This window comes from Strix aluco, chromosome 27 (genome assembly GCF_031877795.1).
Source record: "Strix aluco isolate bStrAlu1 chromosome 27, bStrAlu1.hap1, whole genome shotgun sequence".
NCBI classification, from domain to species: domain Eukaryota; kingdom Metazoa; phylum Chordata; class Aves; order Strigiformes; family Strigidae; genus Strix; species Strix aluco.
In genome coordinates this window covers 542,205-558,807 of record NC_133957.1, presented here as the reverse complement: position 1 = coordinate 558,807, position 16,603 = coordinate 542,205, and the positions used below count along the sequence as shown (strand labels likewise).

At 71.7% G+C, this 16,603-nt stretch overlaps 4 protein-coding genes across 9 annotated transcripts in view; 3 read left to right on the top strand and 1 right to left on the bottom strand.

Moving 5' to 3' along the window:
- PMEL (premelanosome protein) overlaps window positions 1-624 on the bottom strand; it is a 1,935-nt gene extending 1,311 nt beyond the window's left edge. The window contains 2 exon segments of the mRNA XM_074807483.1: window positions 305-423; window positions 561-624. Of these exon segments, the coding sequence (XP_074663584.1) occupies window positions 305-423; window positions 561-624 (183 nt within the window).
- A 1,295-nt stretch (window positions 625-1,919) lies between these two features.
- Window positions 1,920-4,483, top strand: CDK2 (cyclin dependent kinase 2). 4 transcript variants are annotated; one of them, XM_074807789.1, is made up of 7 exons: window positions 1,925-2,076; window positions 2,166-2,243; window positions 2,471-2,591; window positions 2,693-2,863; window positions 2,952-3,053; window positions 3,554-3,757; window positions 3,845-4,082. In XM_074807789.1, the coding sequence occupies exons 1-7, from the start codon at window positions 1,961-1,963 to the stop codon at window positions 3,947-3,949; spliced, it is 897 nt and encodes a 298-aa protein (XP_074663890.1). In that variant the 5' UTR covers window positions 1,925-1,960; the 3' UTR covers window positions 3,950-4,082. The 4 variants fall into 4 exon arrangements, with proteins under 4 accessions (XP_074663891.1, XP_074663889.1, XP_074663892.1 ...); XM_074807788.1 differs by having other exon boundaries at window positions 1,921-2,076; window positions 2,693-3,053; window positions 3,845-4,483; XM_074807790.1 differs by lacking the exon at window positions 2,471-2,591 and having other exon boundaries at window positions 1,920-2,076; window positions 2,693-3,053.
- Window positions 4,484-5,593: 1,110 nt separating this feature from the next.
- RAB5B (RAB5B, member RAS oncogene family) lies at window positions 5,594-12,440 on the top strand. 2 transcript variants are annotated; one of them, XM_074807805.1, is made up of 6 exons: window positions 5,594-5,667; window positions 10,138-10,424; window positions 10,785-10,936; window positions 11,069-11,191; window positions 11,266-11,359; window positions 11,520-12,440. In XM_074807805.1, the coding sequence occupies exons 2-6, from the start codon at window positions 10,259-10,261 to the stop codon at window positions 11,630-11,632; spliced, it is 648 nt and encodes a 215-aa protein (XP_074663906.1). In that variant the 5' UTR covers window positions 5,594-5,667; window positions 10,138-10,258; the 3' UTR covers window positions 11,633-12,440. The 2 variants fall into 2 exon arrangements, with proteins under 2 accessions (XP_074663906.1, XP_074663907.1); XM_074807806.1 differs by having other exon boundaries at window positions 5,595-5,667; window positions 10,143-10,424.
- Window positions 12,441-13,450: 1,010 nt separating this feature from the next.
- On the top strand, window positions 13,451-16,145 carry SUOX (sulfite oxidase). Of its 2 annotated transcripts, XM_074807781.1 has the most exons (4): window positions 13,451-13,811; window positions 14,006-14,048; window positions 14,133-14,280; window positions 14,626-16,145. In XM_074807781.1, the coding sequence occupies exons 2-4, from the start codon at window positions 14,017-14,019 to the stop codon at window positions 16,054-16,056; spliced, it is 1,611 nt and encodes a 536-aa protein (XP_074663882.1). In that variant the 5' UTR covers window positions 13,451-13,811; window positions 14,006-14,016; the 3' UTR covers window positions 16,057-16,145. The 2 variants fall into 2 exon arrangements, with proteins under 2 accessions (XP_074663882.1, XP_074663883.1); XM_074807782.1 differs by lacking the exon at window positions 13,451-13,811 and having other exon boundaries at window positions 13,906-14,048.
- Window positions 16,146-16,603: the final 458 nt, after the last annotated feature.

The window sequence follows — 16,603 nt, the reverse complement described above, 5'->3', positions numbered from 1 at the left end:
TGGGGACCCTTGGGGACCCCGGGGGCCACGTGACGGGCCGGGGCCAGGCCGCGCGTGGGGCAAAGCCCCGTCACATGGCGCCCGGCGCTGCCCAAAGCCTTTTCATGTGACTCTCAGCTGAGCCGGCGGCCGCGGGCGGGACGGGGCGAGCGTCTCCCTCATGGGCCCCCACTCGCAGGCAGCTGCCGGGGCCCCCCCGTGTCCCCCCACTCAAAAGGGGCTGCTGGGTCCCAGACAAATGGGGGTCACAGACAAATGGGGGTCCTCCCCCTATTTACAGAGTGGGGGGACCCCCCCATCCCACCCCGCTCCCAGAGGGCTGTCGGTCCCCCCCCACATCCCACAGAAGGTTGGGGACCCCACGACAAGCCCCCCCCGTGGCCTCCAAGCAGCCCCCACCCAGGGGATCAGCGGGGTCTAATCCTGCTCCCGGTGTGATTTGAGGGGGGGGGGGGGGGCCGCTTCCACCGATGGACCCCATAATCCCCGGGGTGGTGGGGACGGACCCCCCCAGCCAAGACCCCCCAAATCAATCCCCCCCCCGCCAAAACCCCACTTACGCTGCTGAGCCGTGGCCAGGACCAGGAGGGTCCCCAGCACCGCGATCGCCCCGCGCACCCGCATGGTCCCACCGTCCTCGACTCCCCCCGCGTTCGGGCGCCGGCAGAGAGACGAGGCCGGGGCCGGGGGGATATGAAGGGGCTCTCGTTTGCATAGTCCCACCCCGAAAGGGGGGGGGGACCCGGCCCCCCCAGTTGAGTTGCGTGGGGGACACGTGTGTGCGGCCCCGCTCGGCCCCGGTCACACGCTCCGGCTCTGCCCCGGGTGGGTGGGGGGACTCGTGGGGGACGCAGAGACCCCCCCAACTTGGGGAGGGGAAGGGGGGGGTGCTGCCCCCCGCGCTCAGCACCGTCCCGGTGGCCCCAGGGACACGGATTTGGTCCCACGTAGGGGTTGGGGCCACCCACCGCGCCCGGGTCACCCTGTTGTGCAGGGTGGGTGCACACGGGGGGGACCCCGATCCTGGACACACACAGGGACCCCCACCACGCACACACGGCGGGGGGACCCCGATCCGGACACACACAGGGACCCCCACCACGCACACACGGCGGGGGGACCCCGATCCGGACACACACAGGGACCCCCACACTGCACGCGCGGGGGGGGGGGGACACCCCGATGCCACACACAGAGGGGGGGACCCGATGCTGCACGTACACGGGGGACCCCCACCCCGCACACGCAGGGGGACCCCGATCTTTCCTGCTGGGGGGGGGTTTCCAGCTCCCAACCGGCCTCAGCGCCAGCCCGGAGGGTCCCACCCGGGAGGGTCCCACCCGTGCCCGCGGCTGCGTGTGCGGGACCGTGCCCGTGGGTCGTGTCCCCCCCCCGCCCCCACCCCGGTCCCGTCCGTGGGGCTGATTCCGGGGGACGGTTCCTCCGGTGCCCGGACGACGCGGTGCCCCCCGCGGGGGTGTCTGTGTTTTGGGGGGGGTCCAGCCCCGCTCGGAGCCTGCGCAGCCCCATTTTCCATCCCCAAGACCCGCCCCCCCCCAGCGGGAGCGCCCCCCGCGCGCGTCTCCTCCGGTCGCGCCTGTCCCTTTAAGGGATCTCCCGCGCCCGCCGCGTCACCGCCCGCGCGGCCAATCAGAGGCGGGCGGGGGGGCGTGGCCAACGGAAGGCGGGAAGCGGCGCGGGCGGGGCCGCCGCAACATTTCTGCGCGCGGGGGGGAAGCGGCGGCCGCGATCGTTCCACCCGCCCGGGACCCCCCTTCCCCCTCCCCCCCCCCCCAACCCAGGGACCCCCCCCGGGGACCTCCCCCCCCCACCCGGGACCGCCCCAAACCCCCCCCCGGCCCCACCCGGACACTCCCCCCGCCCCCCCCCCCTCCTCCCCCGGCTCGGGGTCCCGTTGCCCCCCCCCCCCTCCACCGGGGGCCCCCCCCGCCGCCCCCCCATGGAGAACTTCCAGAAGGTGGAGAAGATCGGGGAGGGCACCTACGGCGTCGTGTACAAGGCCCGGAACAAGGTCACGGGGGAGGTGGTGGCCCTCAAAAAAATCCGCCTGGACACGTAAGTGGGGGGCGCGGGGGGGGGGGACGCACCGCGGGGGGGGGACGCACCGGGGGGGGGGTCCCGGGTCTCACCCGCGTTCCCCGCAGGGAGACCGAGGGCGTCCCCAGCACCGCGATCCGCGAGATCTCCCTGCTGAAGGAGCTCAACCACCCCAACATCGTCAAGTGAGCGCGGGGGGGGCGCGGGAGCGGGACACGGCGGGGGGGGGGGGGGGGGGCAACCCCTGAGCGTTGAGGGGGGCGCTGCTGGAGGGAAGGGGGAGAGGGGGCTGTGGGGAGCCCCCCGTGGCTGTAGGAGCCCCCCTAAGGCGGCTGTGGGCCCCCCGTGGCCGTGGGGGGGGCCGTGGCCGTTCTGGGGGGGGGTCCAGGCGGTGCCCCCCCCCCCCCCCCAGGCTGCTGGACGTGATCCACACGGAGAACAAGCTCTACCTGGTGTTCGAGTTCCTGCACCAGGACCTGAAGAAGTTCATGGACTCGTCGTCCATCAGCGGCATCGCCCTCCCCCTCATCAAGGTGCTTCGCAAGGGGGGGGGGTCACCACAGCGTGGGGGGGTTCCCCACAGGATGGGGGGTCCTGTCTCTGCTAACCCCCCCCCCCATTTCTCTCCCCGCAGAGCTACTTGTTCCAGCTGCTGCAGGGCCTGGCCTTCTGCCACGCGCACCGCGTGCTGCACCGCGACCTCAAGCCCCAGAACCTGCTCATCAACGCCGACGGCGCCATCAAATTGGCCGATTTCGGCCTGGCCCGCGCCTTCGGGGTGCCCGTGCGCACCTACACCCACGAGGTGGGTGCTGGGGGGGTCGGGGAGGGGGAAGGTTTTGGTGTGGGGACACACGCGACCCGGTTGCCCATCGCTGTCCCTGCGGTGGCAGGTGGTGACACTCTGGTACCGAGCCCCCGAGATCCTGCTGGGCTGCAAGTACTACTCGACGGCCGTCGACATCTGGAGCTTGGGCTGCATCTTCGCCGAGATGGTGGGTGACAGCGGGGGGACGGGCAGATGGACCCCCCCCGCACCCCCCGGGGTGACACCGGGGCCCCCGCGGCATCGCGGCGCGCTCAGATCCACCGTGGCGGCGGCGGGGGGGGGCGGTTCCGTGTCACCGGGGTGACGCCGCGGCTCCGCTGATGTCACCGGGGCGTGGGGTGGGCGCCCGGGGAATAAAGGGGCTTTGTGGGTGCTGAGGGGGGGGGCGTCATGTGAACCCTCCCCGCTCCAGGGTCTGCGTCACGCGGCCGACCGCAGCGCCCCGGGGGGAAACCGGGACCCGCTGCCGCCGCGGGGCCGGTCACGAGGGGCCGGTGTGAGAGCTCACGGGGTGGGGGCCGCGTGTCTCCCCACCCCGGGGTGCGGCGGGGGGCGGGGGGCCCGGCCACGACGTCGGCGTGAAAAGGCGCAGAACGTCTCGGTCGCCCCATCCCGGGGGATGTCGGGGGCGCCCCCACAGCTCCCGCCGCCCCCCCCCCGCCCCAGATCACCCGGCGCGCTCTGTTCCCCGGGGACTCGGAGATCGACCAGCTCTTCCGCATCTTCCGCACGCTGGGGACGCCGGACGAGGCGGCCTGGCCCGGGGTCACGGCCATGCCCGACTACAAGCCCAGCTTCCCCAAGTGGGCCCGGCAGGACTTCGGCAAAGTGGTGCCGCCCCTGGACGAGGAGGGACGGAAGCTGCTGGCGGTGAGCGAGGGGCTTGGGGGGGGTGGGGGGGGGGCGATGGGGACACCCCCTCCCTCACCGATCCCCCCCCCCTCTCTCTGCCCCCAGCAAATGCTGCACTACGACCCCAACAAGCGGATCTCGGCCAAGGCGGCGCTGGGACACCCCTTCTTCCGCGATGTCACCAGGGCTGTCCCCCACCTGCGGCTGTGAGAGGACGGGGACCCCCCCTCCGCCCCCCCCCAGCCCCTGCCTGCCCTCACGGGTGTCTCCAGGCAGCTGCCTGCAGCCCAGCGCGGGTCTGGAGGAAGGCGGGGGGGGGGGTGCCCCCCGTGCCCCCCTCCCGCAAGGAGCCCCCGTCCCTGCACTGACGTCTGTCACCGGGGACGCAGCGGTGGGGGGCTGAGGACCCCCCCGCGCCTCCCTCCTGCCCCCACCCCTGGGACTGCTCTGGCCGGGGCCCCCCCACGGCCGCTGGGGCGCCCCCGAAGCGGAGCCGGCCCCCTCCTGCAGACAGGGAGGGGGTCCCACATCCTGCTCTGCGAGACCCCCCCCCCCCGCCTGGACTTTTGGCACTTAAGGCCCCTCCAGGGGCACCCCTGGGAGCAGCATGAGGTGGGGGGGGGGGGGGGGAGCACCTTCATCCCCCCCATCCTCCCCCTCGCCACTGTCTCTCAGCGGCACCGGCTGGGGGTGAAGCCCTGGGGGGGGGCTGTACCCCCACATCGCCTCGTTCAGGCTCCAATGCCCCCCCCCCCCCCCCCCGCGGTTTTCTCGCTGATTTTTGTAACTTCTGCAATTTCGTATGAATATCCAACTCCCGTGTGTGGCGCCTGCACTTGGGGGGGTGCGGGGGGGGACCGTGGCCGTGGCACCGTCACCCTCGGGGTCTCTCACGTCAGCCCCCCCCGCGGGGCCCCTCCCACCCCCCCTCTGTGCCCTCCACTCCCTCTATAGGGACCCTCGATGTGCCTGGGCCCCCCCCCCCCCCGTGCCCATGGGCTGTCCGACCCCCCTGGGCCCCCCCGCCCTGTGCCCATGGGCTCTCCAGTCCCGTCCCCCCCCCCCCCGGACACCCCTGGGGCCCCCCCCGGGTCCCCCCCCGCTCCCCTCGCGGCTCTATACGGCCCCAAACACCCCCCAGGTCTATCCCAGCCCCCCCCCCGCCCCGTCCCTCTGCCCCCCCCCCCGTCCTTGGCCCCGCCCACCGCCGCGAAACCCCGCCTCGCCCCTGCGTGGCCCCGCCCGCCCGCGCCCTGGAGCGACGCTATTGGCTGGGCCGGGCTTCGTCCCGCCCCCGCCGCGCGGGCGTGGCCGAATTCAGGAAGCGGAGCCGCCGCCGGAGGGGTCAGAGGTCGCGGCTCCCAGCGGCCCCCGCGCCCGCCCTACCGCGGCCCCGTGGGCTGTCAGTCACGGGAAGCGCCTCCTACGAGGCACCGCCCTGAGCCCGCGTCACTCATGGCGCCGCTGGCCTCGGGTTGGCTGGGTCGGGCCCCTTCTGCCCTGTGATTGGGTGGTGCGCCAGCTTCCTGCGTTCCGATTGGCTCCTGTATCTGCGGCGGACCTCCCCCTTAGGTCACCTTATTTGTTGTTGGTACCGCCCCCCGCGCGGCGGCGTCTCCTGTTGGCCTCAGGCCCCGTCACTCACTCCGAGCTCCGCCTCCTTCATGACGTTACCCATGTCCATTGGCCGACGGCTCTCCTCATTCCTATTGGCCAGACCACTGCCCATCCGTCCGCTCGCCGCCGATGATTGGTTTTCCTACTCGGGGCGGGTCCCATTGGCCCAAAGGAGAGGAAGAGGCCCGGCTTCTCGCCGCCGATTGGCGGAGTCTCTTCTTAATCCCGCCCTCGACAGGAGGGTTTGGTTGAGCCGCTGTTTGTGCGCTTGGGGGCCGCGACGGGAGGGCCGGGCCGGGCCGGGCGCCGAGGTACCGGCGGGGGCGGCCGCGGGGCGGGGGCGGCGGGGCCGGGGGCCCTGGGCGGCGGGGGAGGCCCGGGCGGGGCGGTGCTGGGGCCCAGGCGGGACTCGGGGCGTCGTGGGGGGCCCGGGGAGGGCTGAGGCGGGCGGGGACCCCCCGGGCAGAGCTTGGGGGGGCGGGAGGGCGGCGGGGCGGAGGGGGCCGGGGCCGTGTCCCCCCTCTGGGCTGGGGGCGGCCTCGCTCGGGGGAGCTGGAGCGCCGGGATCCCCCCCCCGGCCCGGGCGGCTCGTCTCCCCCTCCCGGAGCTTCCGGGGGCCTGAGCCCCTCCTGGGGGCGGCGGCCGTGGGGCGGCCGCGGCCCCGCTGCGGGTCTGTGCCCCCGCCCTGCCCGCCGGGGCTCCCCGGGCCCGCGGAGACGGAGCTGCTGCAGCCGGGGTCCCCTCCGGAGGGGCTGCGGGGCCCCCCGGTGTCACCGAGCTGGTGCGCGGCGCTGGAGCGGGGACGCCGCTCGGTGGGGTCCCGCCGCTGCAGAGGCCTCCGGGGCTTTCGGGGTCGGGGCTGCCGCTCTCCCCCGGGACGGGCCGTCTGTGGCCGCGGCGGCCGGCGCGAGGCCCCCGGTGTGAGGTCAGATCCTCGCCGCGGTTCGGGCAAAGGGGCCGAGAAGCCCTTTGGGAGCCCGGCGGAGCAGCCCCGGCCTCCGCCCCGCGAGGCCGAACCGTCCCGGGGGGTGCGGGAGGCGCCCGGGAGAGGCCCCGGGGCTGCCCCTCTCCCGCAGCCCCCTCCCGCCTTCACAACGTTCCCACCGATTTCTGCGCCGGACCCGCTGTGGAGCCCCGGTTCCCCCTTCCAAGGGGCATCTCCCGCGGTAGCGCTGGCCGGTTGTACCGGGCACCTGCAGCGAGGGCGGCTCCGCAGAGCCCGGGTCCCCCCGGGGAGGAGGGGAAGCTGCCCGGGGTGGCCTTGAGCGCGTCGGCGCTATCTCGGGTGAGGCGCGGGGGGACGGCGCGTGGCCGCGGCCCGTGTGTGGCCGCTGTAACCGGAGGCCACGGGGGGAGTCGGGTCTGCGCCCTCCTCCGCGGGAGCTCACCGGCACCACCGTGTCACCGAGGCGTCAGAGCTGGCGGAGTCGCGAGACCTCGGTGTTTCATTCAGAGGGACGCCCGACGACAGCGGCCGCGGGAGGAGGTTGTACGACGCTCATCGGCGTGTGCCGGCTCAGGTTCGCTCCGCCAGAGCTGGAGCTCCCCGGGCACGAGCTGCCGTCCTGCGCCGCCAAGGCCGGGGGCTCCCTCCGTAACCGGGAGCGCCCCCCCCCCCCCGGCACCGGCTGGGTGAATCCGCGGCGCGTCGAGCCCCCGCGCGCCTCTGGGTGGTTGCTCGAGCGCGATTGGGACATAGGAAAAGTATCGCTGGCAACAGGAAAGCAGTTAGCCCAGACGGGCTGTTGCAACCCTCCGCTGCGAAGGATGATGCCCCCTTCTCCCGGCGCAGCCGGCGCGGGGCTCGTCCCGGGTGGGTGAGACGCCGCCTCCGAACGCCGCGTCCCGGGGAGGCTGCGGGAGCGTTTGGGATCCCCTTTGGGACGGGCGATTTGGAGGAGACGGAGCGAAGCGGCCTCAGACCCCCTGAACCTCGGGCAGGCGCCGGTCGACCCGTTTGGTGCCGCCGGCGCAGCCCCCGGCCCGGGGGAGCCTCCGCCGCCGCGGCAGGGGGGAGCGGGTTCGTCCTGGCGGGTTTTGGAGCCCCGCTCGTGGTTGCCGGTGCTCGCCGTGTCGCGCCGTAAATCTCGCCCGACCAGCAGCGAACAGTAATTGCTGATGACACGGAAACGCGCCAAAAATAGCAGCAGACTTCTATGGATCGACATACAGTCAACTTTCACCTGGTGCCGCGATATTTTAGTGGGAATATCTGGTTTTTTGGGGGGTCTCTGGATCTTCTGATGCCCCAAAGCCCAGATTCATCGGAGAGAAGCTGAATTGGGGTGATTTTATCTTCCGTGATCCCTCGGAGGAGCCCTGGGCAGGAGAAGCGGCTCCTTCCAGGACTGGCCGTGCCCGGGTGGAGCCTCGGGGAGGGGGGTGAGGACGGGGCCGTTTCTCCAGCAAACGCCGGGGCGCTCCCGGTAGCCGATGGCTTCGTCCAGGAGCTCGCTCCACACAGAGCTCTCCCTGCAGCACCCGCCTGAGCGGTGCGGAGGGGGCAGCTCCCGCCTCGCCGTCCCGAGGAGGAGGATGGGGAGACCCAGGCGATGCCGGGGGTTCACAGGTGGCCGGGATCCACGGGCCACGGTGGCTCCTGACGTCCTGGAAAAGGGGACCTGGGGTTTGCGCCCACCGGTTGCCAGCGGAGCGAAGCCGCTGTCGGTCCCTGCGCGTGTCGGGGCCTCGCGGCTCACCGGGACCATCCCGCTCCGAGCTGGAGCCCCGCGGCTGCGGGCGCCTGGCAGCTCCTCCCGTGTAAATCAGCGCAGGATCTATTCTGGGCGCGCGGGGGGACCCGGCGTCGTAAATCCCCGGCGAGCGGGTGGTGGAGGTGTGGTGGCGCGGCGGTGCTGGGTCCCCGCGGCGTGAGCCGCTGCCTCGTGTGCGAGTGCCCGCGGCCTCTGCGCTCGCAGGAGCCTGGGCTGCTGCTGAAATAGCCCCGGGGCTGGCAAGGGCGTTGGGCAGGGAAGTGGCCCTGAGGAGGGAGGGAGCTGGGACGTGCTTGGGGCCAGCTTGGGATGGTGGCCGTCACTCCTGGCCTGCGGCAGGGACCGGCCCCGGCAGCGCCGGGCTGAGCGGAGCGGGAGCGGTGGATCTGTTCCCAAAGCGGATTCCAGCAGCGGTTGCTTCACCGCTCGGTGATATTTGCAGGGGAAGGCGCCGATCCTGCTGGCAGAGGGAGGCGGAGGGCCGAGCTGCGGCCGCTGAGCGGGTCCCTCTGTGTCCCCCTGTCCCGGGCAGGGGGGTAGCACCGAGTCTGGTGAGATGCGGGGGGGCTTCACCTTGTTCAAGGGCGGCTGGAGCTGAAATCGTGCCCCAATGCTGCTGCTGGAGCGGGTCCTGCTCGGCGCCGGCCGCACCGCCGGGATGGGGATTTCTGCTTGGAATAGTTAAAATACTTGTAAAATCTTCAGCCCTGCTTCGAAGCTGGTGACAGTAACGCTTGGCTGGAGCGCTCCTGAGCTTCCTCCATGCCTGGCTTCCCCCTGCGTGAGCTCCCCGATGCCGTTCTGCATCAAAACAAAGAGAATTGGCAGGAGTCTGGCAGCCGGGGCTGCGCCGGCCGCTTCCCCGTGGGTCCCGCCAAGCTGCCGAGGCGCTGGAGGGGGGATGCAGCATCCCCGTGCCCGAGGAGTTCCCGTTGCCCCGGCTGGGCTGCGCCGCGGGGGCGATCCCCCCGCTCCTGGAGGGCTCCGGGGACGGCGGGGTCGGGGTCGGTGCCGCGCGAGCGCTGTGGGTAGCGAGAGTTTCCTGCCGGGCTTGTCCGGCTTTAGCCCCGCTCGTGTCCTCCGGCAGCTGGGGAGGGGGAACTGGCAACAAACAACTTTCCTCTTGTTGGTTCTGGTCTCTGCCGTCCTCGTCCCGCCGCCTGCCTGGCCCCGCCGGCGCAGATAAACCTCTGCTGCAGCTCCGCAACCTTGGGACTGGCGCGTTAACGAGGGAGAGTGAGATTAGCTCCTCAAGAAAAACACAGATCCCGATTTCTCCCGCTTTCTCGGGGCGTGTGAACCAAAACTCCGGCTGCCGGGTGACCCTCGGGTTTTGTCTCTTCTCCGAGTGCCCCCTCCCAGCACCCACCCCCGGGGGTTTCGAGGAGCCGGGGCGCTGTGGGTGCTCCGTGGGCAGAGACCCAAGAGCCCGGAGCTGCGCGCGGCCGCGCTCCATCCCGGAGGGGGATGTCACCTGCCCCCCCCCAGCCCCCGCGGCGCTGCCAGACCCTGCTGCTCATCTCCTGCCTGGAAAACAAAGCGAACCCGGGGATCAAACAAACCAAAGCGGGACCGAGGAGCTCGAAGGCAGAGCTGGGGAGTTTGTTCCCAAGCCCTCCTCCCGCCCGGCCGGCGGGGAGGCGGCGGGAGCTGTCGTGGCATCGACATACGAGCGGTTCAGGCCTGGAGCCGCTCGTGCCGGCCCTTCCGCGCTCTCCCGCGGCCCCTCGGCGCATCCCGGCCGGGGGCTGCTTGCCCGGAGCAGGAGGGCCGGGAGGACTGCTGACTCACTCCCAGCCTCCTCGCATCCCGTCTGGCTCTCGGATTAGCTCCTACTGACCAATTCGCTGCTCCGTGAAATCCCTCCGGAACGGAGAGGCTCGGGGAGCGGAGCCCCGCACCTCGCGCTGCCGCGGGGCGCCGGGGGAAATCATCCGTCACCGGGCGCGTGTTTCAGCTCGAGGCAGGATGAGTTTTGCCTGCCAAGGCTCGGTGGAGCCCGTCTCGCTCTGGGGGGGGACCCGGGGGGGTTGTCCAGCACACTGACGGGCTCTCTCCTCCTTCCAGGACAGCCGAGCGGAGCGAAGGCCAGCACCCTGCCCCCAGCCCCTGCCCCGCGCCGACGCCTCGGTGCCTTCCCGGCTCTCCGGTTCGCAGGGCGCGCGGCGGCGCCAGCAGCACCCAGGCCATGACCAGCCGAGGAGGAGCCGCCAGGCCGAACGGGCAGTCCCAAGCCAGTAAGATCTGTCAGTTCAAACTGGTGCTGCTGGGCGAGTCGGCGGTGGGGAAATCCAGCCTGGTGCTGCGCTTCGTCAAGGGCCAGTTCCACGAGTACCAGGAGAGCACCATCGGCGGTGAGTCGGCCGGAGGCGCCGCGGCAGCTGCTCTCGGGGCCCCGCGGTTTTGCCTCGCGCTCGCGCCGTTTCCCCCTTCCAGCCTCTCGCCGGGCTCCCGGCCCCACGAGCTCTCGGTGCTCCACGCGGCCTCGGTGGGTGCGGGAGCCCTCACCCGTCCCCCGGTGAGCGCCGCTGCTCGCCCAAAGCAGACGGGATTTTTATTTTTATTTTTCTCCGCACGATGTGACAAACCGGCGGTCCTGGAGCCGGCTGCGGGCTCGGGGTGCACCCGGGGCCGGACTGGGGGTGCGGGGAGGGTTCCCCGCTGCAGCGGGGGTGGCTGACGTGGTGCAAACATCATCTTCTCCCCCCCGACAGCGGCGTTCCTCACACAGTCCGTCTGCCTGGATGACACGACAGTAAAGTTTGAGATCTGGGACACGGCCGGGCAGGAGCGATACCACAGCCTGGCCCCCATGTACTACCGGGGGGCACAAGCCGCCATCGTGGTCTATGACATCACCAACCAGGTAGGGCTTGGGGGGGGCTGGTGGCTGCAGCGGGGGTCCCCCAGGGAGGAGGGGGCGGCTCGTGCCGGGGCGGGGGTCCCCCAAAGCCTTGCGGTGGCGGGACCGGCCCCGAGTTCCCGGCTCTGCTCGTAGGAAACGTTCGCCCGGGCGAAGACATGGGTGAAGGAGCTGCAGCGACAAGCCAGCCCCAGCATCGTCATCGCCCTGGCCGGCAACAAGGCCGACCTGGCCAGCAAACGTATGGTGGAGTACGAGGTGAGTGCGGGGCTGGCGTTAGCCTCGGCCCCCCCCGGCCCTGCCGCACCCCCCTCACCCGGCGTCTCTTCCAGGAGGCGCAGGCTTACGCCGATGACAACAGCCTATTGTTCATGGAGACCTCGGCCAAGACAGCCATGAATGTCAACGATCTCTTCTTGGCCATCGGTGAGGCCGCGGGGGGGTGAGGGGGGGGGGGGCGCTGCTGCCGGGACCCGGCCCCGAGGCCGCTGCTCCAGCTCGAGGGGGAAGCGCCGGGGCCTGGCCGGGGTGGTTCCGGGGTCCCGCCGGGCCCCCTCCCGCCATCTCCCCCGTCTTCCCCCTCCAGCCAAGAAGCTGCCAAAGAGCGAGCCCCAGAGCACGAGCGGCGCGGGCCGGAGCCGGGGCGTGGACCTGCACGAGCAGAGCCCGCAGAGCAGGAGCCAGTGTTGTAGCAACTAACGGGCGGCGCCCGCCCGCGCCCGAGGAAGAGCGAAGATGTCACCTCCATCCCCGTCCACCCCTCACCCCGTAACGGCACCGAGACCCCCCCGAGAGCTCCCTCTAACTGCACTTTTTAATGCTTCGAAACCGCCACCAGACCCCCCGTCACCACCATCCCGAGGCAGCGGAACTAGATCAGCCGGGGACTTAACTTCCAAACAAAACAAACTCTTCTTCACTTTGTATTATAGGTGCAAATAGCGACCTAATATTCTGATTTTTCTCCCTCCGTCTTCCTCCCGCTCCCACCTCCCTCTCTGCTTTGGTCAATCCCGGTCACGTCCCTCCTTCCCCGGGGCGGGGAGAGGCCCCAGGAGGTGCCGGCGTTGGCCTCGGAGGTTCACGCTGCGGCGAAGCAGCTGGAACCAGAGACCCCCGGAAAACGCGGGATTTTTCCGAGGGGGTCTGTCATGGATTTCTTTTTACTTTTTTTTTTTTTTTTTTTTTCCCCTCCTCTTTCTTCTGTTTGGCTGTCGGGGTGCGGGGGAGGAAAGCTGCAGTGTCCTTCATTGCTTCCCAGGTGGCCTTTTTCTGCTGGAGGATCGGAAGTGCCTGGGGGTTTTTGTAGGGGGAAGCGGGGTGACGCCGCGGGGTGACGCCGCGGGCCACCCTTCGCTGTCACCCGTTACGGCTGCGGCCGCCCCGCGGTGACAAACCCCGTGATTTCTCCTCTTGCTCCACGGTTTGTCCCCCTCCCCGGGCCGGCGGCGGGCGAGGGCTGTCTCTGGTTTGCACTTTAGTCACGGAAATGTCCCGTTAAGATGCACCTTGGTTGGTTTTTTGTTCGGTTTTTCCCCCCCCGGGTCCCGCGGGGGACGGGGGCACCGCGCTGCTTTGGTTCGGTTTTGCTTCCCCCCAGGAGCTTTCGGGGCTGGAGGGACCCTCGGCCGGGGCGTTACCAGGCGCCGCCGGTCGGTCCCGGCAGCCGAGTGAAGGGTCCCACAGACCCCCCCGGCTCTCCGGGGGGAGGCAGGTGCCTCCGGTCAGGGTGCTGCCGCGCAAGGGGCCACCCCAGAGTGGGGACACCCCGATATGGGACACCCCAAAGCGGTGGCAGCTCCGGGATCCCCGATCCTGTCGCTCCCAGCGCCCCGGGGGGGTCCTGCTTGTGGGGTGGGGGGGCTCTGGGGAGCCCCCAGGGCCGGGGGTCAGCGTGGGACCCCCCTCACCGCCGTGGCCATGGGGCAGAGGGACCTGTCTCATATGAAGCCCCCCCCCCTCCGCAGGGCAGAGCCCCCACTCAGACAAACCCCCCCCCCCACCCAGCGAGGGTCTGGCTCCCCCCGTGCCGCCACGCCGGGGGCCACGGTTGGGTCTTCTCGTGCTGGCGGAGCCCCCCCGAGCCCCCCCTCGTGTCGGGGTCTTGTATTTAACCCGGGACTGGGGGGAGCGGGGCTGGGCACCCCATTGCCCCCCCTACGGTGACCCCAACCCCCCCTGGGCCAAATGGGGACACTGCAGCTTTTCTTCTCACTCCTTTTTTTTTTTTTTTTTCCTCCTTCTGCTGCTCTGATAATTTTTTTTTTGTTTTGGCTTTGAGAAAGCTCCTCCATTACATTTAAATAACAATCATGGTAACAGAACTCAACCGCTGATTTACCGATGTATTTAATGTAAGTAAAACCAAACGACAAAAAAGGAAGGGAAAAAAAAAATCTTGTGTGTGCTCAGGGAGGGATTTGGGGGGGGGGGGGGGGGTGTTGACTTGGAAACCGCCTTCCCCCGGTTCCTGCCCGGTGCCAACAGCCGGTGTGTGGCCCCAGCCCTGCCCCGATAACGCTTATCGGAGCGGCCAGCGGGGCGTGGGCCCGCGGGTGGTGGCCGCCGCCCGCGGAGAGCGGCGGGACAGACTCCGGTTGCCCGCGGGGAGCGGCTTTGGGGGGGGGAGACCCCGGCGGCAGCGCTGGCCCTTTAAATCCGCCGTTGCCCCTTTAAGCCCCCGCGGCTGTTGCCCCTTTAAGCCCCGCCCCCTCGCGGACCCCGAGCGCGGCGGGTCTAAGCCCCGCCCACGCCGCCCCTCTGGGCCCGGGAGGGGGCGTGGCCGGGGGCTCGTCCCCCCGCTGAGGCCACGCCCATCGCCCCTCTCTTAAAGAGGCAGAGCCAGGGGGGAGGTTGCGTTACCGGACCCGTAACGCAGGTGCGCGGCGGGATGAACCGGGACCGGGGCTGGGGGGGGGGGGCACCGAGGCGAGGCGGCGGCGAGGGGCGGGGGTGCCCCACGCAGGTCCCTGGTGCTCTCTCCCACTCCCCCCGCGGCCGTGGGGGCTTCCCCCGGTGCCCGTTACCGGCGCCCGTTACCGGCGCCCGGCCCAGCCACTCTCTCCCGCCCAGGTGCCGCCGCGATGCTGCTGCTCCGAGCCGTCACCGGGCGCAGGTAGGAGCCGCCCCGTCGGGGGTCCCCGGTGCCGCCGCCGCCCGCCCCCGCCCCGGGCCGCTCTCAGCTCCGCTCTTCCCGCAGGCTCCCGCCGCTGCCGCTGCCCCGCCGCGCCTCCTCCCGCTTCCCCCCCGGTAGCCCGGCCGCGGGGGGACCCCGGGGGGCGGCCCCGGTGCTGGCGGCGCTGCTGGGCCTCGGAGCCGTCCTGGCCTACGGAGAGCGGCGGCGGCGGGTGAGCGGGAACGGGGCGGGGGGGGGACAAACACCGGGACGGTGAGATCCCGGCCCGGGGGGGGCAGCACCGGGATGCCCCGATCCTCCGGGGCTGAGGGGGGGCGGGGACACCCCTGGGTCCTTCTCTGGGACGGGGACACCGGGGGGGGGGTGGCACCGGGACAGCGGGGTCCCCGGGGTGCAGCACCGGGGGGGGGCGGGGGGCAGCACCGGGAGATCCTCTGGGATGGGGACAGCGGGTGCGGGTCACTGCCCCGGGGACCTGGTTTGGGGGGGGGACCCCAGGCAGGCGGGGGGGGCCCGGGGTGCAGCGATCCCCACTGACGGGGCCGGGGTCCCCCAGGGCGCCCAGGCGGCCCAGGCCCCCCCCGCCCCCCGCTACCCCCGGTACACGCGGGAGGAGGTGGGGCGGCACCGCTCCCCCCAGGACCGCGTCTGGGTGACCCACGGCACCGAGGTCTTTGATGTCACCGACTTCGTGGAGCTGCACCCCGGGGGGGCCGACAAGCTGCTGCTGGCGGCCGGGGGGCCCCTGGAGCCCTTCTGGGCCCTCTACGCCGTCCACAACCAGCCCCACGTCCTGGAGCTGCTGCGGGAGTACAAGGTGGGGGAGCTGAGCCCCGAGGAGGCGCCGCCGGCCCCCGACGCCACCCAGGACCCCTTCGCCGGGGACCCCCCCCGGCACCCCGCGCTGCGCGTCAACAGCCAGAAGCCGTTCAACGCGGAGCCGCCGGCGGAGCTGCTGGCCGAGCGCTTCCTGACGCCCAACGAGCTCTTCTTCACCCGTAACCACCTGCCCGTGCCGGCGGTGGACCCCGGCTCCTACCGGCTGCGGGTGGAGGGCCCGGGGGGCCGGGCGCTCTCGCTGTCGCTGGCCGAGCTGCGCAGCCGCTTCCCCAAGCACGAGGTGACGGCCACGCTGCAGTGCGCCGGCAACCGCCGGACCGAGATGAGCCGCGTCCGCCCCGTCAAGGGGCTGGCGTGGGACATCGGGGCCATCAGCACGGCCCGCTGGGGCGGCGCGCGGCTGCGCGACGTCCTGCTGCACGCCGGCTTCGCCGAGGAGCGGGAGGGCGAGTGGCACGTCTGCTTCGAGGGGCTGGACACCGACGTCGGGGGGGCTCCCTACGGCGCTTCCATCCCCTACGGCCGCGCCCTCAGCCTGGCCGCCGACGTGCTGCTGGCCTACGAGATGAACGGCGAGGAGCTGCCCCGCGACCACGGCTTCCCCCTGCGCGTGGTGGTGCCCGGCGTGGTGGGCGCCCGCAGCGTCAAGTGGGTGCAGCGCGTGGCCGTGAGCCCGGCCGAGAGCCCCAGCCACTGGCAGCGCAACGACTACAAGGGCTTCTGCCCCTCCGTGGACTGGGACACGGTGGATTACACGACGGCGCCCGCCATCCAGGAGCTGCCGGTGCAGTCGGCCATCACCCACCCGCGCCCCGGCGCGGCGGTGCCGGAGGGGGAGCTGACGGTGAAGGGCTACGCCTGGAGCGGCGGCGGGCGGGAGGTGGTGCGGGTCGACGTCTCGCTGGACGGCGGCCGGACCTGGCGCGTGGCGCGGCTGGCGGGCGAGCGGCCGGCGCTGGGGCGCGCCTGGGCCTGGGTGCTGTGGGAGCTGGAGGCGCCGGTGACGGCGGGCGCCGAGCTGGAGATCGTCTGCAAGGCGGTGGACGGCAGCTACAACGTCCAGCCCGACACCGTGGCGCCCATCTGGAACCTGCGCGGGGTCCTCAGCAACGCCTGGCACCGCGTCCGCGTCACCGTCAGCCGCTGAGCGCCGCGGCAGCTTTCCCCGCTCGAAGGTCGCCGCGTTTTACGGCCCCCGACGTGTGAAAGTGGCTCCATAAAGATTGCGCAGTTTTATGGACTCGGCGGTTTCCTGGGGCGGGGCGGGGGCAGCGCCCGCGTAGCGGGACGGGGGGGTGTGTGTGTGGGGGGGGGGGGGAATGGGGCGGGGGGTGGCCCTGGGGGACCCCCACAGCCCCCCCCCCCACCGCACAGCGCGGCTGCCCCTGTCCCCAGGTAACCCCAGGATCCCCTGACCCTATGGCACCCCGTGACCTTATGGGACCCTCGTGGCCCCATGGGACCCCCTGACCCCATGGGACCCTGGTGACCTTATATAACCCCCAACTCCGGGATCCCGTGACCCTATGGGACCCCCCGACCCTGTAGGGCCCTATGACCCCTCTATAACCCCTGTGACCCCATGGGACCTTTGTCACCCTAAATAACCCCCCGGCCCTGGGGGATTCACGCCGTCACCCTCCAGCCCCCGGGACCCCCCAGGACCCTCTGGCCCCTCTCTGGGACCTTCCCCC